The sequence below is a fragment of the Hyaloscypha bicolor genome, assembly GCF_002865645.1.
Source record: "Hyaloscypha bicolor E unplaced genomic scaffold K444scaffold_182, whole genome shotgun sequence".
Lineage (NCBI taxonomy): Eukaryota > Fungi > Ascomycota > Leotiomycetes > Helotiales > Hyaloscyphaceae > Hyaloscypha > Hyaloscypha bicolor.
The window spans coordinates 2751948-2773488 of NW_020194684.1; the positions used below are offsets into that span (position 1 = coordinate 2751948).

The 21541-nt window shown below is 47.4% G+C and overlaps 8 protein-coding genes across 8 annotated transcripts; 4 read left to right on the forward strand and 4 right to left on the reverse strand.

The window, feature by feature from the left end:
• Positions 1-2925: 2925 nt before the first annotated feature.
• K444DRAFT_231659 (uncharacterized protein) lies at positions 2926-3705 on the forward strand. The gene has a single exon (XM_024871227.1). The coding sequence runs from the start codon at positions 3080-3082 to the stop codon at positions 3359-3361; it is 282 nt and encodes a 93-aa protein (XP_024728325.1). The 5' UTR covers positions 2926-3079; the 3' UTR covers positions 3362-3705.
• On the forward strand, positions 3362-3541 carry K444DRAFT_489364 (uncharacterized protein; the record flags this gene model as incomplete). Its single annotated transcript, XM_024873185.1, has 1 exon — positions 3362-3541. A coding segment is annotated over one exon (180 nt), but the record flags the coding sequence as incomplete, so codon positions are not given.
• Positions 3706-6650: 2945 nt separating the features above from the next.
• On the forward strand, positions 6651-8689 carry K444DRAFT_231669 (uncharacterized protein). Its single transcript, XM_024871228.1, has 2 exons — positions 6651-7412; positions 7500-8689. The coding sequence occupies exons 1-2, from the start codon at positions 6947-6949 to the stop codon at positions 8303-8305; spliced, it is 1272 nt and encodes a 423-aa protein (XP_024728327.1). The 5' UTR covers positions 6651-6946; the 3' UTR covers positions 8306-8689.
• Positions 8690-10670: 1981 nt separating this feature from the next.
• On the reverse strand, positions 10671-12867 carry K444DRAFT_601747 (general substrate transporter). Its single transcript, XM_024878696.1, has 5 exons — positions 12462-12867; positions 12090-12412; positions 11913-12039; positions 11544-11860; positions 10671-11491 (listed from the first exon to the last, which is right to left on the reverse strand). Exons 1-5 carry the CDS (start codon positions 12508-12510, stop codon positions 10829-10831), a joined length of 1479 nt encoding a protein of 492 aa, XP_024728328.1. The 5' UTR covers positions 12511-12867; the 3' UTR covers positions 10671-10828.
• A 145-nt stretch (positions 12868-13012) lies between these two features.
• On the forward strand, positions 13013-15021 carry K444DRAFT_601750 (glycoside hydrolase family 78 protein; the record flags this gene model as incomplete). The annotated part of the gene is made up of 2 exons (XM_024878697.1): positions 13013-13254; positions 13305-15021. The coding sequence occupies exon 2, from the start codon at positions 13402-13404 to the stop codon at positions 15019-15021; it is 1620 nt and encodes a 539-aa protein (XP_024728329.1). The 5' UTR covers positions 13013-13254; positions 13305-13401.
• A 376-nt stretch (positions 15022-15397) lies between these two features.
• On the reverse strand, positions 15398-16387 carry K444DRAFT_647578 (uncharacterized protein; the record flags this gene model as incomplete). The annotated part of the gene is made up of 4 exons (XM_024885361.1): positions 15398-15432; positions 15596-15705; positions 15754-15935; positions 16115-16387. The coding sequence occupies 4 exons, from the start codon at positions 16385-16387 to the stop codon at positions 15398-15400; spliced, it is 600 nt and encodes a 199-aa protein (XP_024728330.1).
• A 1428-nt stretch (positions 16388-17815) lies between these two features.
• Positions 17816-19518, reverse strand: K444DRAFT_636727 (uncharacterized protein; the record flags this gene model as incomplete). Its single annotated transcript, XM_024884038.1, has 6 exons — positions 17816-17909; positions 17968-18032; positions 18067-18297; positions 18801-18865; positions 18930-19245; positions 19315-19518. 6 exons carry the CDS (start codon positions 19516-19518, stop codon positions 17816-17818), a joined length of 975 nt encoding a protein of 324 aa, XP_024728331.1.
• A 411-nt stretch (positions 19519-19929) lies between these two features.
• Positions 19930-21284, reverse strand: K444DRAFT_601756 (aryl-alcohol dehydrogenase-like protein; the record flags this gene model as incomplete). The annotated part of the gene is made up of 4 exons (XM_024878698.1): positions 19930-20237; positions 20309-20652; positions 20702-21040; positions 21092-21284. 4 exons carry the CDS (start codon positions 21282-21284, stop codon positions 19998-20000), a joined length of 1116 nt encoding a protein of 371 aa, XP_024728332.1. The 3' UTR covers positions 19930-19997.
• Positions 21285-21541: the final 257 nt, after the last annotated feature.

Below are 21541 nucleotides of genomic sequence, written 5' to 3' on the forward strand. Positions count from 1 at the left end.
ATGCGTACAATCGTCAGGAAACAGATCCTCTGAGAATGTGGGGAAATATAGGTCCGAAATTCAATGATGATGAAACGTAGTGCATCGTCAGCGGAAATGAGAGTCAGGGTTTCTCTGCAACAGGGGTTTGATCACATGATCTCGCTTGGACTTCGCACTGCGGGGTAGAAATGACCCCGCAGTCTAATCTTTTCATCTTCATTCATCACAACACCACAAACCATCGCTGAGCAACTGGCTTACCTTGTAAGAGTAGCCTGTTAACAATTACACAATCTTGTTGTCTCTACATCCAATGGACTCTTCATATCTCAGGCAGTAATTGCAAGCATTTATCACTCTAAAGAGCTTAAGCTAACAGGGGTCTCTTGAAAAGGAGGGGAAACCTGTTATGCTTACTACTCTCCCCCCCCTAATTAAATGTAACAGTGGGTCCCCGCGAAACCAGCCTGGCACGGTCCAGTTGCCATACCAAAAAACCCCTGCACTTGGACCCACTGTTACATTTATTTAGGGGGGGGAGAGTATCCCCCCCTTGAATACTTACAGTGGGTCCTTTAGTAACGCCACCCTGAAACCTCGTTTATAACCCCCAACTAGGAAATATCAGGTGCTCTCCAGAATCGCTATTGGCCATACACCCTTGAGTTGGTCAGTGCAGGAGTGGTGTTATCCCAGGACCCACTGTAAGTATTCAAGGGGGGGGGGTAGTAGTCTGCTGATAGCTTGAAGGATTCTCATTTACTACACTGAATTATCACGAAGAAGGTGAAGTGACGCCGAACTGCCAAGAGAAAGGGAGGCTAAGCAACAACAAATTGATAATTCACCACCTCGTGGTAGACAGAAAAGGCGGCATTTGTTTCATTGTCCCAGGCCTAAGTTAGACATTCAGCAGGTCTTTGAGATTGAGCTTTCAACCACTTTAACAATTGAAGATTTCTATAAAAAGAAAGCATAAAAGGCAGACGTTATTGTACCAGAGCTCAAGAGAATATTCGAACCATAAGTGCCTAGAATAATCCAAGCTGATTTGGGACATTAAGTATCTCTGTATAGGGAGAACACCTCGTCTAAAACATTTATGACTTGACAACACAATGCCACTTTTGCGAGCTAATAGACTTCGCGAGTGAACTGAAAGGAGGGTCTGACTTCTTCCTGCGATATTTTCTTTCTTCGCTCAACTCGTCCTTGCGCTCCCCCTCTTCTCCCACAACAGAGAATCATCACTAGGTCCAAGTTGGTTGTTCTGCTTGCAGTAGGAACAATCAAGCCCTCATTGTCGTAGCTATCTGCTCTAACACTCTCAACAGGACAACATGAATACCATCCCTCGACCAAAACCACCCAAGTGCCCAAAGCGCCAAAACGCAGTTCACAATATACCGGAGTGGATTAATACAGAACTAATGACACGTCCAGAGTCTCCATTCCCCATGTTAGTTTTCAATTCTACGAAGAAGACATGGCAGTCGTCAGTTGATCTTGAGAATAACACATGGCTCTACACAACTGATGAACTTCAGGCGGTCCTCGCACGCGTCTTCCCAAAGTACCAATCTTTGACACAAGAGCTGAAGAACAAGATTTAGCTCTGTGCATGGACACAACTAACGGCAGTCGACTGCATATATCGCTGTGATATGAACCAATTTTGGGCTCATGGATCGAAGGAGGCTATTCGAGAGTGCTCTTCTGACATACCCAAAAAGTTCAAGCTCCGACCGATCTACATCACCCCTCGTAATCCTGAGATGAGCTGGGAATGACAGAGCTTGGAGAAGCTTTGGGAATATGGTTTTCTTGGCCGCAACAGGCTACCATAAGAACGAAGAAGGTCAAATTTGTGCCAATCAGCAATCCGATCTACATCTTCCTGACGATATTCTCTATCTTTCCGAAATTGATAGTATTGACGTCAATACCTTCATCAGCGAGAAGGGTAACCACATCACTGAGCATCTGGCCATACACTCCTACACCGCGATGGAACTGGGCAGGACTGCATTCTGGGATTTCCTTTGCGCTGCTCAAGCAGGCACGCTCATTCGCGGTCTTCTCGGACTCGAAACACTTCACATCATTGAGGGCGAGTACGCAGGCGCAAAGAAGTGCCCCCCACACTGGGAAACTATAAGTTGAGCTTGGAGGAGGTCAAGAAAGGTGAGGACCAGGCGATCATCCATCCTTCAGGTGCTATCTACCACAAGATGAAACACGCTTGGAACACTGGAATTGCAGATTACATTAGAAAGGCATTCGAGGAGAAAATTCTAGTGGAGTCGGAGGTTCAGCGATTTGCATCATCTCACAGAGGTTGAACGTGGCGGATTCCGAAGCTGTATTTCCACGAGGTGAAGCGGGAGTTGGTGCGATGAGCTCTTTGGGTTGACCAGCGAGTTCTCGGAACGTTCAAATTCAGTGCCTCCCAAATGTATTGAGAGCTCTTGGAACAATCGATTTCGAGAGCAATACCGCGAAGCTGTGTCATGTAAGAATAGAAGAATAAATTCGCCCGAGTCTCAAGTCTTCGTGCTGCTGATAGCCCGTCTGCGGAATCTGGTCTAGAGGTTCTTAGAGTTTACTCGGTCAAACGACTTCTAGTTCTCATCACAGGGCTTCACTGTCGGGTAGGTGCCATAGCTTGATGTTCATAGGCTTCTTGAAGTGAAATATTCTTGGAATTGTCTTTGATACCCTTTGGGCTCTAAATGTGCTTGAATTACTTTCACATCCGTTTTCTCGTTGGGGGATATCCATCGACCTTTCCCTAATGCACAAGCTCTGTCGGTTCCGCCTTGGTTATCCGCAATTCTGTTGATGTGAAATTTACTGATGTCGGCGCAACGTTGGTGTTGATTTTGCGGCCTGAGAATTAGGTTTCAAGTTTCATCCAGTTGTATTCATAAAGGAGTCTTTGTACGCGTCGTGATGATATTATTATTGGGAGTGCGCCTTGCCTACCAAGCCATGCTCTCCAGCAAGCTAGGAAACCGAGCAGCAAGGCTGGTTCCGTATTCCCGAAGTTAGCCTATTGGTTGGTAGAGAATCAGGGTCAGCGGTGGGAGGCCCTTGCATGCACGTTCCAAGTCACCCAGGCGTTGGAATAAAATTCGCAAAGCCACTTCGATCAGGCAGCAGGACCTCTTTCTTGAATCAGCAACAAACCCGTTCTAAAAGGAGCGACGACACTTCAATCAACTCACTTTGCTTAGTGGTCATGCTTCTCCTCGGCGAGAGAACCCATCGATTTCGGGATACGGCGGAGGTAAACCCCGACCGTTACGCTGTTCTCTCTCACAAATGGGCGCACGATGAGATCACCCTCCAAGATCTGATGTTGCCAAGTATAATATGAAAGGAAGTATATCAGAAGATCGCAGAGACATGTAACTTGGCTCTCGGGAAGAGTCCGAAGTATGTTTGGATTGATACGTGCTGTATCGACAAGTTAAGCAGCGCACAACTTATGGAAACCATCAGCTCGATGTTCGAGCTGTATAATAAAGCAGCAAACTTCTTCGTGTATCTTCAAGATTTTGCCGTATTTGTGGAAAGAAGTATTAAAATTGTATAAGTGGGACATAGGGACTGATCAATCTAGCTATTTATGAGTGGTATCGCTGTATATTCTGGTGCTGCTTGGAAGAGGGACAGAGTTCGGCAAACGCGGATTGAGCCTGAATTTAGCGATTCCTCGCCAGTTGACTTAGGGCCTGTTTCGCACGGACTCACGCAAGTTGAATACCGGGTATTTGTAATATTGAACTCTAGCGTTCAACACTCGATATTGAACGCTGGTATCGGTATAATTTAGACCTGTTTCTCAAAGATACAAATACTCAATAATTATTGTAATTACGGAGGTTTCAGCTTCATCTCCGCTAGCGTTTTCAGCCTCTATTTTCAGCCTCACTAATCTCCCACTTCTCCTTCCCTAATAATTAGCGATTACTCCCTATAATTATAGTGTCTTGAAGCCTGGATTTATTATTAAATGGAAAAGTATTTAATAAAATAATTACGTCTTATATTACTTACTACTAAATAAATTAATTCCAGATTTATTTTACGAGAATCGCAAAATATAAAGCTTCAGAAAGAATTTATGCCCTAGAATCATTATTAAACTGGTCCCAGAATGACATGGTTGCAGTGAAGGAAGGTGTGTAATAAAGCCCACTGTAAAATAGGGCATTTAGGGTGCATATGGTGGCCTAAGGCCGAGAGTTCAACTCCCAGTATTTCCAGAACAACCTACTAGAGGTCGTTCTGAAAATACTGAGATTAGTATGGGGGCAGATACTGGTATTTAAATAGTAGCGTTCAACTCCAGTATCCAAAAAAAAAAAAAGCGAAATACTTTTAATCATAATATTTGGATACCAGTATTACGATATCGGCAGTATCCGAATACTCAAGGGTTGCGAAACAGGCCCTTAGCAAATTGACCCCTTACTGAGGGGGAACAACTGAAACAATGAACCAAACTGCTCACAATAAACCGCTATGATGCGGCCAAACAGTGCGGGAAGAATCTTCCCCCTCACACCTAAGATGACACGGTCTTTAAATCGCCGACTTTACAGTCTCATTGACGGTATCGCCGTATTCTCCTCTCCCGTATCAAAAGTCAACATAATCGTCTGCGACCTTGCTTCCATCACACCACTCGCAACTACTCGGTTTGCACCCTTGAGAGTCGCATGCACAGCGCACACCGTGTCGAGATCTTCTTCCACATCATAGGGGTCGAACTCGCATCGGCAGATCAGGAGAACGTTAACAGGGACCTTCGTTGCCATGCTGGGCTTCAAAACACCGCAGAGAACGTAAGATCATGGTGATGTTGTTTTGAAATCACGGATCTCGCGACGCGCCGATGATGCAACGATCTACATCTTATTTTAACCCATGCACGTGATGGCTTTTATCATACTCCAGAAAGATGTCCAGCAGGCTAAATACCTCCCCAGCCTTTGTCACCATACGGTATGAGTACATGTGTTTAGAGACGCGAATAAGGCCGTACATGTAGCCATTAATCGAAGAGAAAACTCTTAAATCAATCACGTGGTAATTCCTTTGCCAACTTCTTGTTCTTGATTCTCACAGGTGCCTTGGCGTCATTAAAGTGGTTTTGATTCAACTCCACATGTTCGTCGGAGTCCTTAGACTCATTGTGGTCCACCTCAAGCTTTTCCGGCCCTACGAAGGCTTCAGTCGAGAGCTCCTCGTCGTGACCGACATAATAGCCCCGTAAACGTTCCCCGAACAGGCTTGATCGCCCTTTCTCGCAAGAGACCTCACCTCTGTCCCCAGAGTAGTCTTCAGATCTCTTTCTTAGACTTTTTACGCTCGCTCAGTTTGCACCGCGGAGAGTTATGTGAACACTGAGTGCTGTTGAAAGGGAATCATCGTCGCGAAAGTGCCTGAAAGCGCGTTGGTAGACAAGGAAGATGGCAACTGCCGGCTTTGCTATGGTTCAGATTATCAGATAGGAGAGGAGTTGTAGGTACTGTGGTGGATGTTTCTCCTTCAACTATGGTAATGCTCTGAAGATTTGACTTCGCAAACAAATGTGAGGCGGATCCGCTTTTAATGTGAGCACGTGATCACTCACAATAATCATATCGCGAGAACTAGAGTAGAAATCGGATGATTGGAAGACTTCTCCCAATTTATCAAATACGATTTTTTTTAAGACAGGAATGCATACCATGAGGTCTCAGGGCAGGTACATAAGGAGGTAGTCAGTGAGATCACGTGCCATTATCCCAGCTCAGCCAGGCTGCTACCTAAGCGAGAGCTTTGCAAGACACACCTTTCAAGTTTCTCCTTCAAACAATTTTGCTCGTCTCTCTTCTGGTTACAACCAGAGTCTGGAAAAGCGGAAACGACCCCTACTCCTTCAAATTCGAGAAAGTGGCCCGATGTCACCGCAAAATGGTACTCAGTTCAGATAGGGATTAATCTCACAGAGTCATTTTCACATCTTGGGTTGCGAGAGGCGACCTGAACCACGCGAATAGTCACACGCCACCATCACGAGTCCACAACCTGCAGATCGCCCTGTGAGTCTGTGTGCTCTCCGGGCGGCACAGAATCGAGATTCTCATCCCAACAGGGAACCGGTTACCTGTTCAACTTGTCGGTTGTCAACACATCTTGCTTTCTATTGTGCAGTCCCTGACGAGTCGCGGGGCACAATGCTGCACTGAGCGCTGAGCCTTCCATATTTTGCGATGTGTCCATGTTTTCGAAATATATATCTTATCCTGAGGAGTCACCCCACTGGGGGTCTTTATCTTCTCAGTCTCCGAATTTACAGTCTCTTATCGTGTGTTCTTTTCAAGTCTGTTGATTGATGGGGTTTCACGAGACGCGGTCTTCCCGCCCCTCTTCTATGCGGGGTGTGTTTGTGTGACCGACGCGCCAGCCCTGCAGCAGTCGGTGAGCTAGCCACCTCACCGCCCTCACCTTTATTCGGACAAACAACCTGACCTCTCTGCGCAAGTTCATGCAGGTTATCCCTCTTTGGGCTCTCTGCTTGGCTTCGTGTTGGCTGCCAGAGATCTCCTCGCCGTCTTCTCTGTTGATCAGGTGAAATATTCGTGTGGCTTGCGTCGTGGCTGCCAGCTGAGCCTGCCAGCAGCACACATGCACGAGATCCGAATTCTGCCATCCCGATGATACAATTATTGGCTTCATGAGACGTTTGCAGAGAAGATGGCTTGGCTTTGCATTAGTCAATGCAGAGTTGCCAATTGCCTGACTTTGAAATGTTTTCAGGTTCAAAGCTTGGCAATTCCCCAAGACTTTCTTCAGCCTCTAGGGTCAGGTATCGTCAGGTCACCTTCAACTTTACTACAAAGATCGCCAGTTTGGTTTTAATGATTCGCGAGTGTGATATTTGGATGAAATTGTGCTGAAAGTGTCAGCAATGGTCCCCAAGATTTTCTTGATATGGCTCGCCATATTCGCGCAAGTATCACTACAATGGGGCCCGCATCCGCTAGAGAGTTCCCTACCAGCGACAAGTCCTTCGTATGGGCATTATTCGGAATTTAACACTCCCTGCGAGGAATCAGAAACGGCTGCAAAGTCCTCGCCGACTTCGTGGGGAACTCCCTCAACTCCAGGATGCCCTACTCTGTCAATCACGGAATACCGAACAATATATATCACGACTCAGATAATAGAGACTGATACTATTAACGGGCCTCCTGTGACCATCACAACCACAGAATCAGGTACATGCTTCACTGGCACTGCAGTAATCACTTATCGCGATACTGTGCTGGTCACAAAAACTCTTCCAGGTTACACCATTACGACAACTAGTGTAAGCACGCTTACCACGTTTGCTTGCCAAGCTGGAACGACTTATGTGACGAACAATAACTATGGTACGTTGATTTTGTTTGAAGTATTCAATATCATCCATTTTCCTGTTCAACTTTTACATCATTGGAACATGCTCATATTATCAACAGGAAACTTTACTACAACTGTAGAATATTGCCACTCAGGCTCGCACTCAGGCTCACATTCAAGGTCCCATTCATGTCCAACATTGCCATCTTCATGTCCCACGCTTCCAACGGCATGTGCAACCGTCACCAGCATATCTGATATTTTCAGCACCACGACAGTTACCCAGAGTCAGAGCGTGAGTTGCGCCACTTCGTGCGCAACAACGTGTTCACCAACAACTGTCTACACCTGCTCGACGACCGGATCATCGTTCTCAAGCACGAGTGGTAGCACCACTTGTTCACCAACAACTGTCTACACCTGCTCGACGACCGGATCATCATTCTCAAGCATGAGTGGCAGCACCACTTGTTCACCAACAACTGTCTACTCCTGCACAATCACAAGTAGCAGCAGCACAAACTCATGCGGAACCTGCACACTCTGCCCCACGATTTCCCTGAACACAACAACCACCTCAACCTGCACAGGATCAACCTGCTTGCAAACCGCATCATCTACCCTTCCCCCTCCAGATCCCCAATGCCACGACTGGTTTGTGCTCTTCGTCCTCTTCGTAATCCTGTTCATTATCACCTTCTTGTTCCTGTGCGGACTTGCATTTTGGCATTGGAGATTGAGACGCCATTGCCGCTGCATTGTGTGCTCGTTTATGGCGTATGACTGCACTTGTGCTGCGGGACCAACGTTGCCATATGGCGGGGCTCCTGCTCCTGCTCCCGCTCCCGCTCCCGGTCCCGCTCCGGCCCCTGCTCCTGGGCCTGGAGGTGATGGGGACGGTGGAGGATATGGAGGGGCATCTTGAACTCAATGACTTATATGTAGTTTCTTTCTCAAATCCTAGATAGCTTCGATAGCTTCGTCAAACAGTGTTGAGAAGGGTATTTCGGTAGTTAAGCTAATACCGCGGAGGAGTTTTCTTACGATATTTCACGGTTCATGATGCCACGGTCGGTCGAGTGCTATATTGTTCCTAGGCTATGTAGTAAATAATAATGAATAATGTTGTGAAAGCCCCCGCACTAACGGTCATTCAGATATCTTGTATACGAAGGTGACGGGCGTTAAAAATCGTCCATCTGCAGAGTGCGCGCGAGAACATTAAAATCGCCTTGTGCGGAAAGTCGCACTAATCCCTAACGCAATGCCAAAAACTTTCTATAAGAGTTTCATATAATAGAAAAATAGCACGTTAATCTTTTCCGAGATTTTTATAACGATTAAATTTAGGGAGATTGCGAGACATTTATAACTACGCAGCCACTAGGCTGCCCAAATCCTCGCTTAGCGAGTTAACGGATTTTAATGCCTGCCGCCTTCGTACTTCCGAGGAAATTGAAATGCCAAACACGTGACACCAGGTCATCGAAGCACCCCGCGTGTGCTTATCGGTCGGACAGTTCACAGAAAATCTTTTATCCTACACACTATTAATCTTCCCATGGTTTCCCGTTATCTCTGGAGAATACTGTCATCAGACGAGAAGAAGTTTGAATCTCGAATCGCAGCTCTGACTTTCAGCCCTATCTCCTCGCAGGCAGAGGGGCTGACTCGCTAAATTTGCAGGCCGGCGATCGCCAATTTCAGGGGCATTCATGCTTATCATGTACTTGGGCAAGGCCACGTTCAGTAATTTGATGGTTCAGGTACAGTGACTCCCTTTCCTTTGTCATGTTGACCTCTTGCTGAATCGAGACACTTACTTGTCTCTCAAAGATCTGATACTGTTCCTGATTTCAGTTAACTACATTTTCTTTTCCAAAGTTCTCGAGATGGTAATATTCCAAGGCCCAGCTTTGGGGGGGGGCAATAGTTGTCTTTGCCTGGCAACGTCCTATTGGTGAAATAGGCACTGATCTTGGAAAATGAGCAACTATTATTGCGTCCTAAGATGCTTTGCTATAGTTATCGTGTCAGCATTGTCACGGAAGATAGCTTTAAAAACATAGAGACTGGGAGCTCAAGCTTTCCTCGGTTACTTCCTGGTCCTCCAGGATTGAACAGAATCATTCCCTTGTAAGGAGTACTTGTGGCAGGACACCTAACAAGTAGGATAGACGAATGGCTGCCATTTGGGTTCAAGTAGTCTAGCGGGACCTGATAGATGTCAGCAAATGCTGCGAGAACAGAATTCATGCCTAAGCAAAACCTTTCATCAAGCCTCGAACAAAAGTAGCACTTAAAACAGGGTGACTAGGTGAGATTGATTGTTTGAGATAGGCTTAAAGCTAAGAGTCTTTCTAAATCAGTTTCTCTAGTCAATTGAATATCGAAATTTGAAGACTAGTGTATTGCAAGTGGGGAACAGATTATAACTCATGGTGTGGACATATTGCTACCCACACAAACTCCTAACACTCGAACACTCGGGATATGCACTATTTTATTCACCATTCCCGACACAACTTCTCAGATATGTGTATTCCCATTCGCAGCTGGTAAAACGCCAAATTGCCATAGCCCCAATACAACAAACGGCAATTCGGTTGAATTACAAAGAAAAAAGCTCCCATTGGTTCATCAGAAACGCTGAACGCTGATTTGGACATAGAATCATTCTCCCTGTCCGCCTACGGCGCACGATTGTATTACCAATAGTCTTGTCAAGAGGTTCTAAGCCTTCTGCTAAATAATTGTGACTGAGCCTCGCTTCCCCGCCCCTTTTGCATAGCCGAGAAGTGGACATTACCCCTTGCTGTCTATTCCACTTTGAGCCATAATGCAAAATAAATTATTGGGGAGCAGATTTTCTTAGGCGCACAAATTTTGCCCCTTCGGTCCTCTTGGAGGAGGCAGCTGACTTCTTGAGGAGATCCTGCCCAGGTATATATCAAGAATCACGCGATTGTGCTACTGAAGTCGTGGCCTGCATGCACAAGTCGAAAGACTCGAGAAAGGACAGCACACGAATTCGGAACTGCAAAAACTCTGGAGTAGTTCTTGATGGGTGAGAATGCTTCAACACCCAAAAATGGAACATCAAAGGTTGTCAAGTTGAACGGTCTCGGGCTGCCTGCCATATCGGTTAATTTCGAAATGCTCCTGGAACACTTCAAAAGCCTTTGGCTACCACAGGCCCTATGCGTTTAAACCGCTTAATGGACATGGCTGAAAACAAAGATAGTAATTTTAGAGGGGAGCAAGAGATAACAGACTATTGAGGAAGTGTTGGAAATTTGAAGTGTTCCCAGTGAAGGGTGGCAAGCAACTTTGTGCCCCAGCGGCATATTAACAAGTACATGGTGTCATGTTAACCACAGTATTACAAAGAATTCCCCACTAAATTTCCCGTCCTCCTCCGGCTGCTGGTATGGCTCTATTTTGCTCCTTAGACTTCCGTCTCTGCATGTGCAACATGGCTAAATTTCTCGCTCATTACCGCCGCGGCTCCATCCGGATCCTCCAGCGCGTGTGGTACCAGCTGATCTCCGAACAACTCATCAATCTGCTCTAGCGTCTTCCCCTTCGTCTCAGGATACAAGAAAATATAGCAAACAGTAGCTACAATATTGAAAGCAAAGAAGAAATAGAAGAATTTGAAACCGATATTTGCCAAAGCAATCGGAGCCGTCTGTGCGAAGAGAAGGTTCAAGCACCAATTTGTTAGTGTTGAGATCGAATTTCCTCTAGCGCGGATTTCCATAGGAAATACTTCTGCAGGGTAGACCCATGTAATGATTCCGGTGAAGGTGAAGAAGAAGGAGAACACGAGGTTCATGGCTACCATCGCACGCAGGGCGTTGCCGTCCGAAGTCTGCTCTCCAGATTTGACGACGTAGTATTGAGAAAGAACAGCATTAACCACGAGCGCAAGGGCCATGCCGACTGCCGAGAAGATGAGAGGTTTGACACGTCCGACCTTGTCAAGTAAATAGAGACCGGCGGTGCAGTAACAAATCGAGAGGGCTCCAGAGATACCAACGATCATGAGAGATGTGCCAGTGCCGATGCCAAGGAGCTTATAAATGATGTTTCCATAATAGTTGATGACCTATAGTATTTTAGCCCAACATGTATTAGAGCAAGGGGTCGGGTGCACTTACATTGATGCCAGACAATTGACCAAAGGCTTGTAGCCCACATCCCAATAACAATCGCTTTCGCCAGCTAGGCTTCGAGAATAACGCTGCCCAACTGTCGACCTGAAGAGTCTTCTCAGCCACGATGGTGTCTCGAATCTCGCGAAATTCCAGGTCGAGGAACTCAGCATTCGATCCATTGCCATGGAGTTTGGTCAACACTACACGAGCCTCCTCATGTCGGTCTTGTTCAATGAGCCAGCGAGGGCTTTCCTGGAGGAACCAAATACCGGCGGCGATGACGAGTCCAGGAACGACTTGAAAAGCAAGGGGGAAGCGCCCTGAGCCTCAGATCAGCTACTTTCTCAGACCGATTATGCGGGCTACGCTTACATTGGAAGTCACTGTTCACCTTAAAGCACCCGTAGCCGAGCCATTGTGCAACAAGGAAGCCCCATGACAGCATCCACTGAAGCAGACCACTGAGCTTTCCACGGTCTTGAGAAGTGGCGATTTCGGACTGAGCCTCGAGTCAGCGAACTCCGAAGGTAACTCGGAGGAGGGGCTTACACAATACATTGGAACAACAGCAGAGAGCAAGCCGACAGAAATGCCAGCAATAAATCGGCCAGCGATCATCATTGGTATGTTCCTCGCACCACCTTGAAGAGCACAGCCGAAGACGGATATGCAAGCGCCGATGAAGACGGTCATCCTTCGACCCAACTTGTCGGGTAGCCACGCAACCGAGAGAGCTCCTGGAATAGCGCCCCCCGTGAAGGAAGAGACTATCCCACCCGTTTGGGATGAGCTTGGCGTGCCCATGTAAGCCTCGAAATATGGCTGGACGATCGTGGAGGAAATGATACCGCTGTCATAGCCGAAGAGAAAACCTCGACATCCAGTCAGTAAAAAGTTTCATCGTGGGTCAGAACACCTTACCTCCAATGGCCAAGAAGACGGCCGTGGCACCAGTATATCCCCTACCCATTATGATGATTGCCTTTTCCGATGATTTTGTTGTTGGCTGGATCGTTGATGACTTGTACACCGTTGTCGAGAGCAATTGCTGGTATATAGGCTGTGGAGAGAAGACTCCTAAGACAGAATTCTAGACTATCTATACACTTTTATGGTCAGTTTTCTCGGACTGGATTCTCACGAGCTCGGTGTTCCCCGTCCACTGCTTCTCCAAGCAGTCCACCCCCACTCTCTTTCGAGTCGGGGCTTGACCCACCAGAGCCCTGAGATCCTTCTTAGCTTTGCCACTTGAAGAATGGGTGATGGGGTTGACCAGAGCGGGGAAAGTCATGAGCGGGGCGGAATATTGGATTGGTAGCGCCTCCGGGGAGGAATCTGCAGGACACCTCGGGTAATCGTGTTTGCGCAGTGGGTTGGCGGGCCTTCACTCGGTCGCCTCTGCCCCGAACCAGCGATGGCATATGACATCGGCACAACGCGAAAATCTTTGGCGTGTCTTGTGGGGGATAAAGATTCAAAAGATGCCAGGCTCGGGTTATCCAAACAACGCCTTTGACCGCCTCCGTATCTTCTCTCCCTCGATTGTTGATGACTCGAGCACAACATTGCGCTAACTTAATTCTTCAAGCCATCGCTGGAACAACGGCCGAGCGGGTTCCTCGGCACACACACCAACTTCGTGTGTTCCCATTTCCGCGAAAGTTGCCCCTTTATGACCTATCATACATGTTGGCCAGGCCTTGGTGGGAACAAAGTAAAATTTCACAGAATATTCCATAGATACTGAGAATTGACCTCTCCCAGGATCCATAAAGCTCCAAAGACAACCAGTCCAAACTCAGCACAGCTCATCAACTCTCCACATTGACCTTGTCGACTCTCTTTAAGCCAAATCAGAATCATGGCAGAAACGGAAGTAGTGGGTGTCCCGGCAAACCAGAAAGTTGAAAGGGTGCTCAAGACAGTTCGCAATGAGACGTTTGCCCAGAAAGCCGAAGCTTTGAAGCCCAAACTCCACGAATGGGTCGATCATCCCTTGTCCGTCGTCGAATTCCAGCCAGATCCAGAAGCTTTCTTCAAGTGCACGCCAGTACGGACACATACGATTGAAGAATTGTCAACCTTGTCTTATGGGAAAGGCGACGAAGTAATCCTCGACTTCGGATCTCATCGCGTTGGATATCTCTCCTTCCACGTCGGTGTCGAAGGCGTGAATGTTGATGCTCCAGCCAGACTACGGCTCACTTTCGGGGAGATCCCTTACGATGTCACCGAGAACCTGCATCCATGTGAAACTTGGATCAGTACCAGCTGGCTTCCGGACGAGGTCATCAACGTGGACTGGCTTCCCACGGATGTTGATATGCCGCGACGATATTCCTTCCGCTATCTCAAAATCGAAGTCATCGACACTTCACCGAAGTACAAGGTCCGATTTCTGGACATCAAAGTTCGAGCCGTGAGCGCTATCTCTCCACTGGTGGCAGCAGGAGTACCAAAACTCGAGGGCAATGATGACGAGCTGATCGGTATTGACCGAATCAGTCAAGTCACCTTGAGAGACTGCATGCAAACAGTTTTTGAGGACGGACCTCGACGCGATCGAAGAGTATGGCTTGGCGACCTTCGGCTTCAGGCTTTGGCAAACTATTGCACCTTCAAAGACTACGATCTTGTGAAACGCTGCCTGTATCTCTTTGCTGCTCTGCCACGAGAAGACGGAAGCCTTCCGGCCTGTCTGTTCGAGAAACCAAAGCTCTCGCCAGCCTCAGACTACATTGTCGACTACGATTCATTGTTTGGACCGATTGTGTATGATTATGCCGTTGCTTCAGGAGATCTCGAAACGGCCGTTGAACTGTGGCCCACCATACTCGGCAGCATGAAGATAGCATTGGCACATCTCGATGAGAATGGGAGGTTCACCTCCGATGCCGCTGCGGGGTGGAAGTTCCTGGACTGGTCAGATGGCCTCGAGACTGATGCTGGGATGCATGGACTGGTACTGTTCTGCTGCAAAGAGATCAATAGGCTTGCGACACTGATCGGGAAACCTGTGCCATTCGCAGAAGTTGTGTCAAAAATGATTGTTGGAGCATCATCGTTTTATGACGACTCTCTCGGAGTCTTCGTGAGCGGTCCGGCTCGTCAAGTTTCCTGGTCCAGCCAAGCATGGCTTGGACTGGCCGGCGCGATGGACCCTCAAATATGTTTGAAAGCTATCACTACCGCCATGGCAGATCCTAAAGCAGTGAAGCCACTCACTCCTTATGCATACCACCATGTTGCAGAAAGTCTCGCTCGGAACGGAGGGGATGAACAATGTTTGAGGCTGATGAGGGAATATTGGGGTGGGATGGTAAGAGCTGGTGCAGACACTTTTTGGGAATGCTTTGACGCCGAGGACTCGAGGAGAAGTCCGTATGGTGATTGCCACAACAACAGCTACTGTCACGCGTGGAGTTGCACGCCCAGCTATCTGTTGAGGGTAGTATTGAAGGATTTTCTTGCCGGAACTTAAACATACCTCTCACGCCGGGGCCCGGGGGGCACACCTGTAAGCCGTGAGATGAGCACCGAAAGTATGATCAAGGCAGATTTGAAAGCGTCCAACTATTCATCTGACTCTCCATCACATGGAGGGAAGAGTTTCAGCCATTTCTCGAGAAATCCCAAGATTTGTGGTACATGCTCTGAAAACGGGGTCAAGAAAATCAATCTTGAAGGATTTGCTCTTCACTTGAAGAAAATTGTAATTGATCTTGTCACCGGAGGTTGCGAAGATAGATTAGAAATCACGTTCGCAAAAGATAGGACATTTGTGATCTCATTAGGATTATCGCATGCACAGTTATGACAGTGTAATATATCCTCCACGTGATTTTGGGGATCCTTGGTCAGACAAAGACTCTCTTCACCTCAACTTTCTGGCCTGGAAGGAACATGAAGTCAGTATTCTTCTGTCAGTCTACCATTCGAGAGCATGGGAGATTGCTCCGTCTCGAGTTGCGCATTGAATCTCGAGTTGAAGCCAAGCAAAATGAATCAAATTGAACTTGGACTCTGGGAAAACAGGTATTGCAGTTTGATCTTACATGAGGGGTTCTCTGGCGATTGGGTTCCAATTACCCACGCTAAAGTCGTATAAAGATATGTATCCTGGGTCGTGCAAGCGTACCACCTTTGCAGTGGCTTAGAACCGAACCTAGAAAGTTGTTAAGCAAATGTCTTTCACTTGGCGGTTGTTCCTCACTTTGGTGGCACTACGGTGTCATCGTAATATTGTGGGATGAAAAGCATGTTGTCATTGTCGAACCCAATCGAGGTAAATTGAGACCCAGGCGTGAAGAGCGGGACCGCGACATTGCTAGTGAGACTGGTGCTGATGCTCATAGGCGACGAGAGGTTGAAATTGCCACCGCGGAGCTCCCAAGTCTGTGGCGAAGTCAGCTCGGGAATCTTCAGGATCGAGAGAAAATCGGAATAAATATAGGGCGGTTTGTAGAACAATCAGAAGAATGGATGTTCCACATCTTGTGGGTCGTTCGGTGGGAGAGGAAATCCTCTCCAATGTACCAAAACTCGAGGAAGATTGAGTGGAGAGGGGCACGTACCAGCAGACCAGTGATCCCGAAAACAGGATCGGGCGTTTGCTTCGATGTGTAGTTGAAGGTGAACTGATTGTACGAAGCGGATGCATTTCCGCCAATGCTGGGACAGAGGCCCTCGATTGCAGCACCTTCATGACACGCGCCCAGCAGAGCGCCATTCAGGGTCGCATTAGAAGAACAGAGGATGAGGTTGAAGGGAGCTGATTGGTTCGTGTATTGCGCAACGACTTGAGAAGCCCCGAGGACAAGGACGAGTGATAGGATGGATGCTTGCATGGTGGACCTTCTAGGATTGATGGAGGAATGTCCTAGGAATTGCTAGAATTTTGCAATAGGTGATGGAGCAGAGTTCTAGGAATTGATACAACGACGAACTTGGAGGGTGGATAGGATGCAGGTGTTATGAAGGCGAGCTGACGATGAACTGAAGGAACGGTCATCCTACTTTATACTTGGCTTGAGAATGGCAGGAACATGTGAGGGAGGCCGCGATGGGAGTATGCGAGGTATGGATCGTCATGACGTGAAGAAAAATCTCGTATTCGAATCAACCGGCTTTGAGATTAACACGAAGGCAAAGTTTCGAGCTTCTTTCACAATGTAACGTTTGCCAGCACTTTTTGAGACTGGTGCCATTACAAAATCGTCGAAAGCCTCACTGTGAAACAGATTGTGGTCGTTTGAGTAACCTTCCACACAAGAAACCGTCCTATCGGCTTTCAAATGGCGCAGTGACGTGCAGCCAGCACTGCAAGTTTATTTTCGGGCCTTTGCGCCTGAATCTGGGGTCAGAAGTGCATCGCTTGAGGCAAACAACCTGGAGATCCAATAGAAAACTTGTGGGCGGAGGGGAAAGGTATGGCCCCGATAGCGTGTGTCGGCAGCCGGCTGATGCAGCAGGGACATCGGCGATCGGGTGACAATGGCACCAGGTGCTGCAGATACGACCCAGATCTCAACACCCGTCCGTTATGACCCGATTCTACTCCTAGAATAGGAAAAGATACCTCGAATTCTTGTCAACGAAGCCCAAGCAAAAAGGTGGCCGATTCCATTTCGAATTTCAACAAAGCCGGTGAACACTGTTGACAGCGCTAGGGCGGTGTGCTGTACATGTCAGCAACATCAAGCTGGCTAGATATACGAACATGATTGATTATACAAATGCACGCAAAAAGTGGCTGAGCAAAATCTCATGAACACTAGAGTTGATCTTTCCTTTGGTATAATGCTCCAATTGTTCGGTGTGGCTCCTGGCGTTGACATTCCAAGTGTTGAAACGTCGCAGTGGGTCCCGTAGGGCTCATAGAGGTCTGACAACCTCAGAACCACCTGGGGCCCAGTTTCTCCGTCTCCAACATGACATGAGATTTATACGCTCCCGCAACCTTCAAGCTCCGAAATCATCTCTGCTCCGACCTTTCGCTGGTCGAATAGCCAACGAGAACAATTTCGAACAAGGTGGCACAGCAATAGCAGGACAAAGATGTGCCGTCCCAGTCGGTGAGCCCGCTCCGTATTGCGGCTCTCATTCTTGTATGACGCCAAAATAGGCCGCAGGTGGAAATCTTTGTATTCCAGCTCGCTGTGGAGGATCGCAACGTTGGCGCTTGGAGTCGAGCAACGGAATAAGTATTCGCCCACACCATCCGAAAAGCTATACAGAGCTTCGAATTATTGTAGGATCCGGAAGGTCAGACGGCCTTATGCAGCTGGTTGTTGGATATTCTTGATGACTGGCAGACTGGTTCGGCGTTGAATGGTAATTGCGACAAGAGTCAATTTGCGACTTAATTGCCTGCATAATGTCAGAAGCTTCGTTGAGAGATCGGCAACTCATTATATAGAATACATACATTTGATTCTGACAGGCAGTCTTCAGATCGACTTCAAGCAACGTCTTTCCGACGTTTTCACAGAGCTACATGTCATTGTTGCACCAGCCGCTTCCTTACCTTCTTTGCACCACTGAAGATCAAATATTTGAAGCATAATGCCTTCAGCGGCGGTCGTATTTCTTCGCCAGAGGGCGTGGTAGTCATCATTGTTGCACTGAGAAGAGTCGTTGCTTGATGTCCGAGACGCGCTCTTCGAATTTCGGGGTTTAGCTCGCAGCACGTGACCGGATCTAGCCCCTTTCTTACCCCATTCTTAGAGCGAAGGAGATAAGCGAAGAGGGACTCGGACTACACACCTTCAAGCCAGTGAAGTGGGTGATGCTTCAACTTAGTAGCTTCGTCTTGCCCAGTTCGAGCTGTTGAAATTCTCTGCTCTTGTGCAAGAGATTACCAAGCCAACTCTCCTGGAAAGCACGTTTACACATGCTCGAAAGAGTGAAAAGTTCGAAACCTCCCAGCCACGACACATTCAAATATATATATTGAAGTGCAAGGGTTAGCAATCGGAGAAATCTTGCAAGTCTTTCAAACCCAGTTTTGAACAGGTGATGAGAGGGTCTCAAAGATAAATAATACATTGACGAAGGTCAGGAGATCAGTACCTTGTGGGTAATCACGGACCGGATGTTGGTGATGAACTATTGGAGATGTCTTGAAAAAATTCTCGTCTATGAGCCTCTCATTCTAGAAAACTCCAGAACCCACGTCTACTTCTGATCCTCGCCATTTCGGTCTTATTTCAGTCCCATATTCATTGGACCCGGACCTTCTCCGTACGACAGTAAGCGCACCGTGGATCCCCACAACCTGGACACGATTCTGTCATAATCCCAATCCCAGTCTCTCCGCAGGCACACTGGAGTGCGTGTTAGCCTTGCTTGAGTCTTAAGAACTGGTTCATGTGAAGCTGGACAACTCACACAGTGCCAGATATAGACATATCTCTTCCCTCTTCCCGGAGGCTACCAAAGTCTTAGAACACGAAACCCGAAGGGAGTAGAAGATGAATATGCTTACCCTCTGTGACAACGAATTGATAGGAGGCCATGTCTCAACCTCGGTATTAGGTAGAAGTGCAGCTTTGATGTCGTCCCGATCATGTGCCGCGTGTGCACGCGCACCAGAACATGAGGTACGCTTGATCCGTACCATCGAAAGCCGGAAATTGTCCATCCCGCGCTTCGATTGAGGTGAGATTGGTGAGTCGAGCCAATTGCTAATCTTCTCTGCAAGTGTCTGGAAAAATTAGTTAGGAAGAGAAAACGAAACTCTGAGATGAACCGGGGTAGGCAAATAAATACACACTTCTATCATTTGCAGAAGGTCAAAGAGAGGAATAGTTCCTTCCACCGTACTCATCGGAGGATAGATCTGATAATAAAGCCTCTTATTGTGCTTTCTGGAAGTCTGGAAGTGTTCCCATAGGATACTCTTCTTTCTCGACTGCAGGACTGGCTTTAGCGAAGGCTGCGAAGCACCGCCACGGTTGAAGTTCGGCAACTGGAACATCTTGACATATACTCAGGAGCTATCCCGCTGAGGTTAATTCCATCTGGAGGGCTGCTTGAGCTACTGGCGCTTGATCTCCACTCATCTACGTCCACACTACATCACAAATTGGCTATTCCTCTGGGTTCCACACCTCCTCCCTCCCCCTAGTAGACGCCCGTCTAATTAAAGAAATACCCTAGGGATGAACTACTAGCTCATCGCTGCCCCTATTACTATACGTTGGTGAAGTTAGCAAACTACTAGCGGCTGTAGGCGGTACTTAACCCGTGTTGGTTACTGCCATCAGCAACCCTTCTTAATGCGAACGGTAAGAAAAGCGCGTGACGAGCAACGCCCTTCTTTCTTTCCAATTTCATTGCGCCACAAGGTTTTTGACAAGGAGTACGGAGTTGAGTTTGCGGTGATTTGCACTACTCAAAATCCTTTTCATTGGACGGTCGTGGAAATGATAGTTCAGAGCACAAGTGGTTCGTTCTTCACCTCCAAACCAGCACAGCTTTGATGACCTTCCCGCTCAGCACATTCTTTACAGCAGTGTTCATATCCTCAGCTGGATACTTCACAATCAGATCCGTGAAGGGGAACTTTCCTCCACGCCATGCTTCCACCAGCATAGGAATGAATTCTTGAGGGTAGCAACTGCCCATCGCACACCCCACATATTGTCTTCCAGCATTCACGTGATGAAAAATACAAACTGGTGCCTCCGCAGTCAACTACTTGAGCTCACGTTAGCGAGACCTAATAAAACTTTTCATTCTCATAATGATAGAAATGCACTTGCCACTCCAACTCCAACTTGAACAACGATCCCCCTCTTCGCCGTCGCTTCCAGAAGGGTTTTGACAACTTCCGCTCGTCCAGTCGTATCAATAGTTCCATCAATCCCCTTCTCATCCGAGACACTCATCAACGCAGTTTTGAGATTATCGACTTGTCGAGAATTGATAAAATCTGTAGCTCCATATTTCTTAGCTAGTTCGAGGCGTTCGGGAACAACATCAACCGCAATGATCTTTGTGGGTGGTGATGGTAGCAGTTTCAGTGCCATCAACGCAGCTAAACCGACTGCACCAACTCCAACAATGCAGACGATGGAGTCTGAGATTGGTTTAACAACGTTGAGCATAGCTGTACATTTATTACTATGGATGAACTCAGCAGATTCAAGTTGACTTACCTCCAGCGCCAGTCATAATCCCACATCCAAGCGGGGCAAGGGAATCTAGAGAAATGTCTTTCCCAACTTTGACTACACTCCTTGCCTTTACGACAGCATACTTGGAGAAGCTGCTCTGTCCAAAGAAGTGCGAGGCTACGGTCCCATCTTTCGTTGAGAAAGATTTCGACCCATCATGCCTTCGAAATCCAAAGTTGTCCCTTTCAAAGTCGTAGCAATATGACGTTTCTTTCTTGAGGCAATACTTGCATTCACCGCAGCAGGAATAGGTGAGGATGACATGATCTCCACGAGCGGTGTTGTTGACTTTTGGACCTATGTTGACAATGATTCCGGCGCCTGGGATCGTTAGCTACCGATGATAAACGGAGAATGTTCTCGATATCCCACCTTCGTGACCGAAGACAGCTGGGAATAATCCAGGAATTGTTTTCTCTTTGGAGAAATTCAAGTCCGTATGACAAACGCCTGTAGCCTTCATCTCCACGAGAACTTCATCGTCTCGAATATTGTCATCGACATTGATTTCTTGGTAGCGGAACGGCGCTCCTACCTCCCTAACCAATAGTGCTTCCGTAATCATCGCAGGAAACTGAAGATGACGAAGTCACGAAAATGTGTTAATGCTCTCCGGGATAATGGGAACGTCCTTTATAGGTTATCGGATGCTGTATTTGATTTCCAACTGATGAAGAGCGTTGATATTGACCGATTCCAGTGTCATTCAGCTCCTAAGTGGGGATAGTAGCTGGAAACTACTATGGCTATTGTTAGATTTTTGCGAGGAACTTGAAAATGAAAGATTGACTACAGTTTCTTTCGCGTTCGATCGGCAAACAT

Bases quoted from the DNA above. Each gene is read 5' to 3' on its own strand.
- K444DRAFT_231669 (XM_024871228.1), top strand. From the start codon at position 6,947: ATGGTCCCCAAGATTTTCTTGATATGGCTCGCCATATTCGCGCAAGTA. The intron at 7,413-7,499 runs GTACGTTGATTT...TATTATCAACAG, and splicing joins TGTGACGAACAATAACTATG to GAAACTTTACTACAACTGTA.
- K444DRAFT_601747 (XM_024878696.1), bottom strand. From the start codon at position 12,510: ATGGGTAGGGGATATACTGGTGCCACGGCCGTCTTCTTGGCCATTGGA. The intron at 12,413-12,461 runs GTAAGGTGTTCT...CTGGATGTCGAG, and splicing joins CGTCTTCTTGGCCATTGGAG to GTTTTCTCTTCGGCTATGAC. The intron at 12,040-12,089 runs GTAAGCCCCTCC...CTCGAGGCTCAG, and splicing joins CTGTTGTTCCAATGTATTGT to TCCGAAATCGCCACTTCTCA.
- K444DRAFT_231659 (XM_024871227.1), top strand. From the start codon at position 3,080: ATGCACGTTCCAAGTCACCCAGGCGTTGGAATAAAATTCGCAAAGCCA.